We start from the raw sequence: 13,360 nt of genomic DNA on the forward strand, positions 1-13,360 counted from the left end.
CAAGATTTGCTAATGCAAAGGTAGATGATGATGATATTGAAATTTTTTGTCAGGAACAAACAAATCAAAACACTAACAGAAAAACAGTTTCCGACATGAACATTTTAAATGAGTTTATGAATTCTGCATTAGATGACACACGAGACATCTGTGTTATCTAACCCAGAGAATTGAATAGCATAATATGCAAATTTCTAATAAATGTACGCACAAAAAGTGGTACAGAGTATGAGCCAACATCAGTCAAGGGTATGATAAGTAGTTTCGACCGTTATTTAAGAGCAAATAACTATGGAACATCCATAAAAAAGGGTGATATTTTTGACCAAGCTCGAAGGGTCCTGACAGCTAAAACCATGGATTTAAAAAAAATGGGAAAAGGCAACAAACCTAACAAGGCCCAACCAGTTACAGATGAGGAAGTGGACAGACTGTTCAATACTGGGGCGTATTTGTTTGGTCTGCAGGATCGCTACTGGATCGCTCCGCGATAGTTCGTTTGGGAACAGCTGGTCTACTGGAGAGCTACCGCTTCTCCATTTCGAGACCCAGGTAGCAAGTGGAGAGACCACGTGACAACTTCATTCACCATGGCCGAAACAGAAAGCGTGCATTTGCAGTGTGAATCTTGCAAATCTCTTTACAGCAATATGGACGAATTTTTACGCCATTCTTGTATCAGTGCAGGTAAATGATTCGATAACAATATGCACAAATGTGTAATGCATCATATTCAAGCATTTTCCCATATTCTTTAAATGTATATTTTACTCAAGCATTGACTTTCAATCGTCCCCTTTATATGTTTCGGCCCTTATATGAATTTCAGCTGATCTCGTTGATGGCACGTATATATATATAACATATTAAAAATGGTAGACAGGTTGATTTAATGGTACACAATCGTTTCTTTTTATCTTATTAAACAAAAGAAATGTATGCAATATCCAACAAAGTTTAATAATTGGTTCAAAAGCCAAATTTACCTCTTGGCATGCCACCCTCCCCCCAAAAAGTAAAGAAGTTCAGTTCAGTTTCTTGTATATTCCTCCATTAATTGTGGAGCACTACCCAAAGGGTATAGTTTTAGCAACTATGTACACCTTAAAACATAAGGAAACAAATAATTATATACAGATGACTGAATTTGGTTATAATAATCACTAAATGATAAATATCATAATTAATTCATAGGAATGTCATCATAAAGTTTAAAAAAATATATAATAATTCATATGTGCTGAGTTGTAAGAAAATTTTAAGAAGAACCAAATGGTATTAAAACAATGGGCTTTTAAAAAAAATAATTTGATTCTAAATTTTCTTGGAAAATAGTTTGTTTCAAAAGGGTGAAAGGAAGTGGGAAAAGTGGTTTCTTTTTCTTTTTAAAAAAGGGGTAAAAATACAACGTTGAACTTAGGAAAAAATAATATTGTTCCTGTATGTTATTAAAAAATATAGTTTGTATTTTTACGAATGTCGAAAAACATTTGTTTATCCTGAGAAAAAAACCATGCTCCCCACCCAAAAGATGTATGGTCCATGTCTTAAACAAAATGAATGGAAATAAATTGAACAACTACTACAGTAAAGACATTATATTTATACATAATGACATTACATGTATGTTTCATTAGATTTCGTAATTTTTGATTGGCTGAAAACAATCGTGAGGCACTCCCATATCACATTTTATTTCCATATAAAATACAGCAGCTATGACTGTACGTGCTATCCCTGACAATGTCAAAACAATGCATTTACATGTATTAAAAAAAAACAAAAAAACCCAGAAAGCTTGATATAACTCTTAATTTCATGGTTGTAGCATAACAATGTAATTATAAGAATTGAATGCTTCTTTTTATAATTTTATAAGGGTGTAAAAGTGTTGATCATGCGCACATTTTTAATATGAAGCGCTTCCACACTTTATACAAAATGTGCTTCGGTCAACGCTTGTACTGACTCCCAATAAAATTAAAAAAAGAAGCATTCAATTCTTAAATAAACATCTTTACCTTGAGGCTAAAATGACTGTGTCTAAACTTCATATCTGCAGGGACCAAAAAAAGTGCACAGCAAAATCCAGTTAAGTTTTTAATTTTCTGAAACATTAAATACATTTGAATTTTATATATCTACATGTAGGTCATGCCATGCCTTAAAACTTTTCCAGCTGCACAGGTTTGTCTGTGCTCACAGTAAATTTTGAGGTGTAAACAGCCATTTTAGCTTAAAGTAAAGAAGCTACATGTACATGCAATATCTAATCCCATTTTTCCAATGGTGACCTTTATTTACATGTTTAAATAATTTTTAGTTGTAGGCCTAAACTCCCAACAGTCTACATGTACAGAGACTGGTGATTCCCGTGATGATTCAGCCTCATCATCATGCTCACCATCCAACTCACCGTCTTTTTGGAGCGATTCAGCAACGAAGATTCTTATCAATGAGGTGAAACAAAGAGAAGTTCTTACAAACAAAGGGAAGCAAACTAAAAAGAGAATGTGGGAGGATATTTCAAAAGTATTGGCTGGAAATGGTTTCCGGTTTACATGGGAGCAGGTGCAAGGGAGGATGAAGACTCTTACTACCAACCTGAAGAAAATCAATGACCACAATTCAAAATCAGGTAATGACAGAAAAACATGTCCATATATGGAAGAAATGAGTGAATTGTTTCAAGGTAATCCCGTTATAAAACCCAAATCAACCTTGGGCACATCTATTTCAAACAAGAGGAAAGCAATGCAGTGATGATTCTTTGGAAAGTAGTACCGGTATATCAGATGATGAAGATGATAAGAATAAAAAGAGTACTGAAAAAGCTGGCACATGTACGTCAATCAAAAAAAAAAAATCTGCAGCTACTGAGATTGTTGAATTTCTCAAAGATTACACAGGAAATCAGAAAGAGGAGAGGGCTTCAAATATGAAAGAAAGAAAAGTAATGCATAATGAAAAAACGGACTTGTTAAGAGAATTCATTAATGCTGTTAAAAAATAAGTCGACATGTAGGTGATCAGGGTTGTTGCATGTGTAAATAAGTGGGTTAACATTGTTTTTTTTTATTTACATCATTTAGAAGATAAAGCAACAAAACAACATCATGCTTAACAGTTAGTTTTTTTTTTACAATACAGAAATAATGTTTGAGTGAAGTGTATACATTGTGTATCCATACATTTTTATACATGTAGTATTTAATTACAAACTGTTCAGAGATTTTTATTCTCTTTTGTAGGATTTATGGATTTAACAGAAGAATTAATTAAAGGGGTCTTAAAATTTATTAGTGTCACTGAATTGTTAATGACTGTTTCTAAAGTCAATAAAAAATTGCATGACATCATTGAGAGAAATTGTGGAGTGTTTGTTGAAGTATCATTTAATGAAGATTGTTTTGTCATTGATAAGCAAACTCTAAAATTATCAACAATGTCAGTGGAAAAACTACATACATTTGAAGTAGGGAGTCAAATTTTTGATATGACAAAACTAGAATTTAATCAAATCATATCATGACTTGCAGGAGGTTACCATTTGAAAAGGCTCAATTTATGTGAAAGCCCATTGTTCGATTTTTCATTTTTGCAAAACTTGGTAACCTTGCCATCTTTGGATATTTCAAACACCCAAATTATTGATGATGAGTTGAAATATTTAAAAAATCTCTCAAATTTGACAGAACTTTATTTATCATTTACAGCTTTGTCTGTAAACTCAATTGTAAGCATTTTGGGTTATATGCCTTTAAAAAATTTGGATGCTTGTCAAGTGAAATTCAGTTTTGTGAAGTTTCGCGAGTGTTTTGTGAAATGCCCTACATTGCAATACATTCATACTTCTTTTATTTCAAAAGAAGATGAGTCAAATGCTAAATCTTTTATTTACATGATACAAAATTTCAAGGATGTCAAATTAGCTATCTTCTGAGATTAGATTTGTGTTGGTTTATAGTTGTTTTTAAAGTATATAGACAAGACTTTTAAATGTGCTCTGTTTCATTTAAGAGATCAATGTTATAGTAATAACAAGATTAGTTCTTTTTGTTTATTAAAGTTTGAAAGCGGAGTATGAACTTTAACCTAATAGAGACAATATTATACTTTACAAGGAATTGTACTAGATGTTTTATGTTGTGCACAAGACAATTTAAAAAAAAAAGTGTATATTCTAATTTTGCAAGACAGCAATGTATTTGTATTTATTTTAACATGTTTAGAGTACTTGGTTTACAGTATTTTTGTTTTAAATTTGTGATACTTTTTTACAACAGTCAGTTGTTATCGATTGTTACCTTTTTAATTTGTTATTGATTAAAGATTTATATATCAAAGTCTTGTTTTTGTTATACTACATGAGGCCTTGTTGCGAATGAGACATATCACTGATTTTGTACCTGAGGCTATACATGAGCAACATGATGGGTGCCACATGTGGAGAAGGATACTACTGAAAAAGTCCTGTTTTTGAAGGAGGTCTTGTTGCTCTGACAGTCTTGAGCTTTCTTTGTTGTGTTTTGTGGACTGTTGTTTGTCTTTCGTCATTTTTCATTTTATTTTGCCATGGCTTTGTCAGTTTTTCATCGACTTTGAATGTCCCTTAGGTATCCCCCCTCTCTTTTTCAGTGTTTTGAAGTAAAATTGGTCAATGAACCTTATGTTACATAAAATGCAACATTCAAGAAGATTTCAGAAAATGGTAATAACTTCATGTTAATTAAAAGATAGATTTAGATTGTGCAATCAATAACTTTTCTCAAGTTGTCAGTAAAACCTTAGTTGGTGCAATCTTATTTGCACACCAGATATATTTATTGGGAAACTAATGAATATCAGGCATACCAGAAAGTTGTTTATATTTATCTAAATTCCAGCCTGACCTTGATGCAGGGTATGACGTATTTGTACATTGTTCACGTTTTCCAGTACAGTACTTGTTAAGATGAATATCAATAACAAAAGCACTTATTTCTCTTATGATGAGTAAAGTTGTCACTTGAAAACTTGCCCCATATCATTTTATTTCTTTATAATCAAATATGAGAAGTGTAAAATTCAAAAGAAGTGGCACTCCTACATATGTTTTGGAAACTATCTTACTTTATATAGAACACACAGCAGTCTGAATGAAATTGGCAGATGTATTAGTATGATTTTTTTTCTTCAAATTGAAATGCCTTTTGTAGGGTACTGATAGAGGCCACTTAAAATGTATCCATATAAAAATGAGATGTGATATGATTGCCCATGAGACAACTAACCACAAGAGTTAAAATGAAGTGGTAGTAAGCAATTATAGGCCACCATGTACATTAAATCAGAATTTATACTGTAGGTGTGGGTATGCTTATAGTATGCTTATTCCTCCAGAACACCTTACATTTTTGTGTGAGTCTGTTACTTATATTTTTCAGTTTTTGCTTGTTTTTCTGTCAATCTGGATTTTATTGATTTTTGAATAGAAGTTAAAAGAAATATGAAGTATACATCAATGAGACAGCAGCCTAACGTCAAAAATAAAATATGCAAACAACCAATCAGCAAGCCTCACATGTATCGAATTGGCAGGAAATTAGGATGTTGCACAAGATTGAGTGATTGCTGCCAAAAAAATCCAGGAAAAAATTTACATGCATATTCAGGAAGATAATTTGGGGAAATAAATATACCCTTCTTTGTAGTAGACATGTTTTTTTTTAATACTAGCTCCTAAGGGAACAAGTAACCACACTACCAGGAGACAACCTAGGTAGCTACACCTCTCTGTTTAAGTTTCCTTTATAAGGTTAGTTTAAGGAACATCAAGGATAAATCCAAGTAGAATATATCTGAACACGGTAAAATATTGTCAATCTTTAAAAAGGTAAAATGCAGTAACTATATACACTTCTCTATTTACATATAAAATATGGTAGTTATATATTAATTCCCCCTTTTCAAATTTACACCAACAAAAAGCAGAGCCTTCAAGGAGCCTGTAGTGTTCACCTGACAGTTTGGCATAAAACTGATACAATGCAAAAAGAATAGTTGTCTTGAATGGAAATTTTTGTGGGCCCAAATCTTGTCTTGTTGGACCCATTTTCTTTCTTTTCTATTATAGTTTTCATTAGTACAGAAAAAAAAAATCCGCAAAAACGGGTAAAAATTGTCATTCAAGGGCAATAACTCGTATACAAGTATACTGACGATTTTGTCCTCAGATACAGCTTCTCTCTATTTATTACAGTGTTTTTTTTTTAAATGATGCTAATCGTCATTTCAGACAATAACTCAAATTAGAATTGGTCTGACAACTTTGGTTAAAATGGACAGTAAGTAAATATTGACATTTCTATCCCAATCAGATTTTCACTGTCTATAACGGTATTCAAGTTTAAAAAAAAACAACTATATACTAGATAAAACACAAAGATTATGTAAAAAATGCATGCTGGATAAAGTTGAAGATGAAGAACATTTTATATGTGAATGTCCCCTTTATCTTTTGATAAAAGAGTTCTGTGATAAAATTTCGAAGTGTTAAACACAAGTGCCAAGTTCAATTGACTTTTTATTCAAGAAAACCTATAGGTATTAAAAAAATTTTGAACTTATATTAATAAATGTTTTGAACACAGAAAACTATCATTAAAGTACAGATATGTTTATATATAACCCATTGAGAATATTTGCCTGTTAATATTTTATACAATCTGTTTTATTACTGCTTTTTTACACATATTCTTTGGCTCTGGTCTGGCTGTGGCTTAAGATCCGGCATAAACTTATAAAGTTGATTATATTCATATTTATATAAGATTGTCAAAATTATTTGTGTCTCTTAATTATAAAAAATCATTGTAATAAATTGCTTTGCTCATCATGGGTCCTTTAATTGGAATAAAGATATATTGTGTCTTATCTTATCTTTATAGACGATACTTGTATTTTACACCTTTTTTCTACGTTTAGAGATTGAAGTAATATATTTTTTTTAAACTAGATACACTAAGGATGATTGTGGCCAATTTTGGTTCCAACTGACTAAGACGTTTTACGGACGACTACGACGAAGAACAAGAAGTGATGGCAATAGCTCACACTGGCCCCTTGGTCCGGGCGAGCTAAGCTTAATGTACAAGTATACCAATTAAGACGTACAAATCTTTTGGCACAACAAATTTCCTTCATCAGTGTCGTTCTTTTTAAACAATATTATTATCTTTAAGATATATTAATTAACAATGAAGATATTTTATTTTGATCAAGGACATGCCGTCCTTTCAGGCTAAATTTTACAGAAATATAAGTTTTGACCTGTTTAATCATAATTGTCTTCAACAGCAATGCATTACACCCAATACTTTTTGATTTTATGAATACATAAGAAATTGTTGCAAAATGCTTTAGGTCAACTATTCATTTTAATTCCATTCAATAGAAGATGATGACGGATTGGTGTTTAACGTCCAGTGGGAAATATTACATGCATATCGGGACGAGAACATGGTAATGAGATAGAAGTATGAATCCTGTTAATTTCAAGACCGCCGACGAGCCGGATTTTTAACGTGCTAGTTCACAAGGTAAAAGTCCGAAGGAAGACACAAATAACCTTACTCGGGACACATTATTCTGACTCTGATCATGCCAGACTTGCTCATGCCGAAAGAAATCATAGCTTAAAATTCTTGTATACCACCGTAGTCCTAGGGACTTCCATAGAATTAAAAATATGTGATTTCAACAAATATTGAAGTTAATGACATGTGTCACTTAGCACATGGTCATGCAGTAAATCGCACTAAAACTCATCCATATAATTGCATGGCTCAGTGGGGTGTTTGCAGAATTTCATCGGAGGCAATTTCTTGGCATGCTTACTCCTAAATGCGTGTGCTTGGCAGAGAAGAAAAAAAATTCAAATTTTCAAGTCTTTGGTTTGACCCAGTTGGATATCTAACTAACAAACTACCGACATCCCAAGTCGTGCTAGGCACCACAAGACCACCACTATAAAAAGGTTTTCGTCATGACGTTCCAATTTTAAAGTTAAAGGGATACGGTTTGGAAAAAAATAGGGAAACCAATTAATAAAATAAAAAAAATATAGTAAGTTATTTTATTGCAAATTTGCAGCTATTTGATCGCGTTTTAAAATTCCTTGTTGGTCTGGTCCTTGAAGATTGTTGACGTTTTGTTGAATGATAGTGAGCTCTGTAGGGAAGATTGAGTTGACTGAGTACTGGTTTTGGAAGATATTGGTTTTCTTGGAATTAATATTTTATCGGTAGGTTCTGTTTCAACAGGCAGCATTTTAAAATTGTCCGCATCAAATGGCCAAGTTATGCGAGTTTGTGTATTCTCGTGACTGAATGAGCGGACAACTTTGCTGGCGTACGATGGTCTGTTTGAAACAAGGAGATCATTCGAAACAGAAGCTATCTGTTTAGCTTCTGGGTAACTAATGTTTCTTTCTGTTTTAATTTTAAGGTAAACGGGGCAGTCCCTAGACGATGACAAATGGGATTCACCACAGTTTACACATTTAGAAGATTCAGAGTGACAGTTTGTTCCCTCGTGTCCTTCGTCAGAACACTTGAAGCAATTTAAACTTAGATTATTGCTGTTTCGTATACACTTCCTGTAATGAATATTCGTTATTTATACCTCTTCGTGTCGATAGCTTACAATGTTTCACTTTAGAATCTTAAATAGCTTGATGCTGGTCCAATGTGTCTTCTTTCTCTGTTTTTTGAGAAGTATTATTTTACTCTTTTCCGTCACTATTAAATGTTACAGTTCATACATATACGTAGGGGGAAAATGGTGTCCAAAAATGTACCTCAATCGCACAAGAATGCTTTAGAACACATCTAGAAATTTAAAAAAAATGTTCATTTCATCAGATTTGCTCTTGGTAATTCAAAAGAGAAAAGATGTAGTAGGCATTGATACCTTATCCTTCAAGACACTGTCATAGTTATTTTAAACTTGCAACGTTTTTTAGTAACCTTGATGAAAGATTAACACAGTAATTAATACTGATCTTCAAGAAGAACTTATTCATGACCTTACTCAATCAAAATTCTACATTAGCAACTGGAAAAATCACATAAACCGATCTGCAAATCAAATCAAAATAAAGCAAAAACCAATATTATTTTAACAAAAGCTTAATGTTTATGGACTGGGCAATGAAATACTTTTGTGTCAATGATTGTCAATAGTTATCAGAAACAGATATAAAGATTTATTGCTATATCTACAAATTTGATTCATGTATACAAAATTGGTACTAAGTTGTTATTAATAAAAATAGAAGATGTGGTATAATTGCCAATCGGAAAGTCTCCATAAGAGACTAAAATAACACAGACATTTATTCTAGAAAATGTCCCTACAATTGTAAAGGATAAATAAGACACCTGTAATAAAGCATAAATACTAGTTATTAATGAATGTAATAAAGTATCTTAGTTCTGAGAAAACTAAAAATGTGCTTCCTAATAACTTTAACTGTGAGATGTGGAGAAACACCTGTGGTATCACAAAGATAACAGATACAGTACAGACGATTATGGTGAAATTGTTATTGGTCATTCCTTGCTTCTAAATGAACAAAAACATATTGCTAACCAAACGGTCAAATGTGACACCTGCAAAATGAAGCCTCTCTTCTTTATTCTAGCGTCACTCTGTAAATCTAACCACGTTTTATTACATGTGATTCTTGATTCCATCTAAACGGGTGGAGTCCCGACAGTTCACCGATCGGGAAAAGTTGGAGAGTAGACATATGGATAAGATAATTCCCGCTTATCCTTTGGCTATTGCAGGTCCGTCAGCGTCCGTCGCAGATCCACCCTCTAGGCGGAAGTACACGAACGATTCCGTGAAGAAGGCCTGTTCAGAAGCAGGGCTCTATGATATCCAGCCCTATAATGACCACGTGGCATTTCCCATATTTGAGCAGTACACGTCCTACCACACAGACATTAAGAATAAGAGTGAATCGCAGATGAAGGACGATGTGACCAGATCGTCTTGTGGTGGATCAACCAGAATGCAGTTAAGGCTGTGCCGACGTTGGACTGGTCTCTGCTGACTAATACGGCCATCAAGGACCGTAAGTATTTATTTAGAGAGCCTGCATCTGGCACATGCCACTATCCGACTGTACCTGCAGTCGTTAACTCATTTTCTTCAGTTCCTCCATTGCAGGCAGATACTACCGGACGGCCGGTGTTTATCCCTCCTGCGGACGTCGAAAGATGCTACGGCGGGGGCCATCAACCGAGATAGGTCAGATGTCCAGGAGAAGAAGGCGTCCGACCCAGAACGGACATGCAACACCAACCCCTACCAGCTGACAGAAGTCCTGAGGAAGGGTAAACCCACCACTTTATTATACATTGATGCTCTGTTGCAGGAGCAGGCGGTCAACGCCGTTAAATTAAACTTTGTCAATTCTTTTTTTATAGCGTATGTCTGCTTGAAGCATGGCTATCGACCTGGTGTCATCGTCAACATGAAGGTGACCGAGCTGCAGGCTTCACAACCTGAGACGGTCGAGGGTCAGGTCTGGCGTGTCGTGCGGGTGGCGGAGCACAAGACCAGCGACAAGTATATGGCCCAGATTGGCCTGGAACCGTACGTCTACGATATGCTGACCAGGTATTTGCAGATCCGGGCCAAGGTGCTGGCCTCCAATGGTAAGACGGGAAAGGTAAGGTATGTGTTAGTGCATAGCAACGGCGGCCGGTTGAGAGGTCCGTCGGAGATGTTAGCCCGGTTCCACAAGAAGAACGGGATGACCACCCACTACACCAGAAGACAGGCATGACAGACCTTCGAGACGTGGTCCAAGTACCTGAGTCCGGCGGAAAGACAAGACGTATCGGAGTATCTGGCCCATTCGACCGATGTGGCGCAGAGACGGTACTTCAACGCCGACCCTAAGAGGGCAGCCAATATAGCAAACAACTTTGACCACATGGTAACGAGCTCACGCCAACGTGGTGCTCGTATGCCAGCCAGGCAGTCCCCTGTCGTCGCCACCTTACAGCCAACGGTCAGCCTGGCACGCCTGGAACCAGGTACCAGGATCCGCAGCGGTGGGTACCCATCCAGCACCAGCTGCTGCTGAGGTAAGTACGTCTGATGCCGGGACTGCTGTAAATACCGTCCCCACTACCCCTACTACCACAACTGTTTCTACTCCTAATCCATCGTATTCTTCTGTCGTTGTAGGCTTCACTACTCCTGTCAAAGGATTTGCAGCCTCCTCTCCTCCTGGCCAGGAAATGCTCACACCATCGCCGCAGAAGAGGGCCAGTGTGTTCGCAGCTCTGGTCAAAGAATTTGATCCTGTGGACGAGAACACCGCATTTCCACCGCCACTAGCCGTGGCAGCCAGGTTCAAGTGTAAAAAGGACAGGGCAAGGCAGATATGCGACTCCTTACGCCACTACAAGTGCAGGATTATCCACGAGAAGGCTGCCGTCCAGCTGTTGGAGTCGGTAGCCAGGCGTCAGAGGGTCCAGCTGATAGATCTGCGGGTCGATGACGTGAACTCGCTCATTCCCCAGGACCAGAAGTTCAACGCCTTGTCGACCAAGAACCTCCAGCGTGTAGAGTTTGCCCGACAGTTGCGGATGTATTACAACATGCTGCAGAGTGGGTCCTCGCCAGTGGTGACAACACAGGATGAGACCAGCATTGCATCCCTCATCGAGAGCCAGGCATGGCCGAACATCAGCCTCCATGCCACTACAGCGACGGGACGAGGAGTCGTAGTAGGTGACAGGTGGATTAGCAGCGGTTCCGTTGTGTGTGACTACCACGGCAGAAGGCCGACGTCGCATGTACGAGTACCAGGTGGAGGAAGACGGTAATTATATGTTTGAGTTCAAGTATGCCGAGCAATTCATGTGCATTGATGCCGCGACTGTGCCGTGTGAGAGCCATCCAGACATACCCACTACATGTGGCCGATTGATCAACCACTCAGCCAAGGCCCCGAATCTGAAGACACACAAGATGGTGATCGACAAGAAAGTGGCGGTTCTATTCGTAGCCGTCAGAGACTTGCAACCCAACGAGGAGCTCAACTTCGATTATGGGGTGCGGCGAAATGAAGACGGTGACAGGTTGTCCTTCCTGGTGAATTCACGAGTCAGTCACACACACAATGGTCCCCTGCTGCCACCTACCTTTTAATTTTAAAGCTGGACAGGCAAGAACTAACTAGGAAATGTATTTAGAAGTTTTGATGAAATATGATAAATCATATAGATGTTATACATGTTCGGTACCGGTCAAATTCGAACACAGCATACATATCTTTTTCGAGAATAATGGGAAACCAATCTTTCTTAATTATGTTTGTATAAGGAGATGAGGTAAGTCCAATGATACAACTATCCCCGAAGTTATAAAAAGGTGAATGTAAGCAATCAAGGATAACCATAAGGCTGCTAATTAACAAAAAGAACAATCCATGGTAGAATCCGTAGAAACGCAACCAGACCATCCCTCCTAAATACAAAGATTGCCAAAAAAAATCTTACCAGAAGTACTGACATTGAAAGCTCAAGTGATAGCATGACACCTACCAATCAATAATCCATTGTTAGCATTAGTGACAGTAACATCGCCAAAATAGCTATAGCAGTTAAACAAATTTTGACTGATGAATTCAAACCCCTTGTTGAAGACAACAGGTCTATTCTCTTTGAACGAACCAAAAGAAAACAAATTAATAAACAACCTAAGGAAGATTTTTTGTATGGAGAAAATGTCAAAATCTTTAACAATCAAATTTGAAAATTACATATGATGATCTAGAACAGCATAGCAAGAAACAATGTGTAAGGCTCAGTGGAGTGTCGTATATTAGAGGTGAGATTACCAATATGAAATCATAGAAATCACCAATAAATTGGGTATTGATTTGTAGCCAAATGACATAATCATTAGTCATTGTACAAAGAAAGATAAACTAGGCAGTTATTTGCTCGAATACCACACAAAACATACAATAGAGACTCTGGAGGCATCACATCAATTAAAAACCTTGCCGATCTACGTGTTGTTTCTTATTTTTTATTTATAACTGTTGATGTAAATGTGCTTTTGTTTTGTGAGTCTTTGCTTACCCCTTGGTTTTGATTATTATTGTCTATAAGATATTTTAATAAATCAAGATCTCACTGTAGCAAGACGTGGCTTAGCTTACAAAACACGACAATTAGTAAGAAGGAAGAAAACCATTTCAACTTTATGGTAAACTATATGTATATAACTCAAAACCTAGAAATGTTATTCGGAATGCAATTAAATTCTCTTAGATATTGAGTGTATG

General features: G+C 36.3%; 1 protein-coding gene across 1 annotated transcript; it reads left to right on the forward strand.

Moving 5' to 3' along the window:
- The first annotated feature begins 590 nt into the window (after window positions 1–590).
- Window positions 591–4,317, forward strand: LOC139494368 (uncharacterized). The gene is made up of 3 exons (XM_071282533.1): window positions 591–687; window positions 2,324–2,638; window positions 3,252–4,317. The coding sequence occupies exons 1-3, from the start codon at window positions 591–593 to the stop codon at window positions 3,530–3,532; spliced, it is 693 nt and encodes a 230-aa protein (XP_071138634.1). The 3' UTR covers window positions 3,533–4,317.
- Window positions 4,318–13,360: the final 9,043 nt, after the last annotated feature.

Source organism: Mytilus edulis, chromosome 11 (genome assembly GCF_963676685.1).
Source record: "Mytilus edulis chromosome 11, xbMytEdul2.2, whole genome shotgun sequence".
NCBI lineage: Eukaryota > Metazoa > Mollusca > Bivalvia > Mytilida > Mytilidae > Mytilus > Mytilus edulis.

Coding starts and splice junctions, on each gene's coding strand:
- LOC139494368 (XM_071282533.1), top strand. CDS start 591: ATGGCCGAAACAGAAAGCGTGCATTTGCAGTGTGAATCTTGCAAATCT. Junction 688..2,323: donor CCATTCTTGTATCAGTGCAG/GTAAATGATTCG, acceptor AATAATTTTTAG/TTGTAGGCCTAAACTCCCAA. Junction 2,639..3,251: donor TGACCACAATTCAAAATCAG/GTAATGACAGAA, acceptor TCTCTTTTGTAG/GATTTATGGATTTAACAGAA.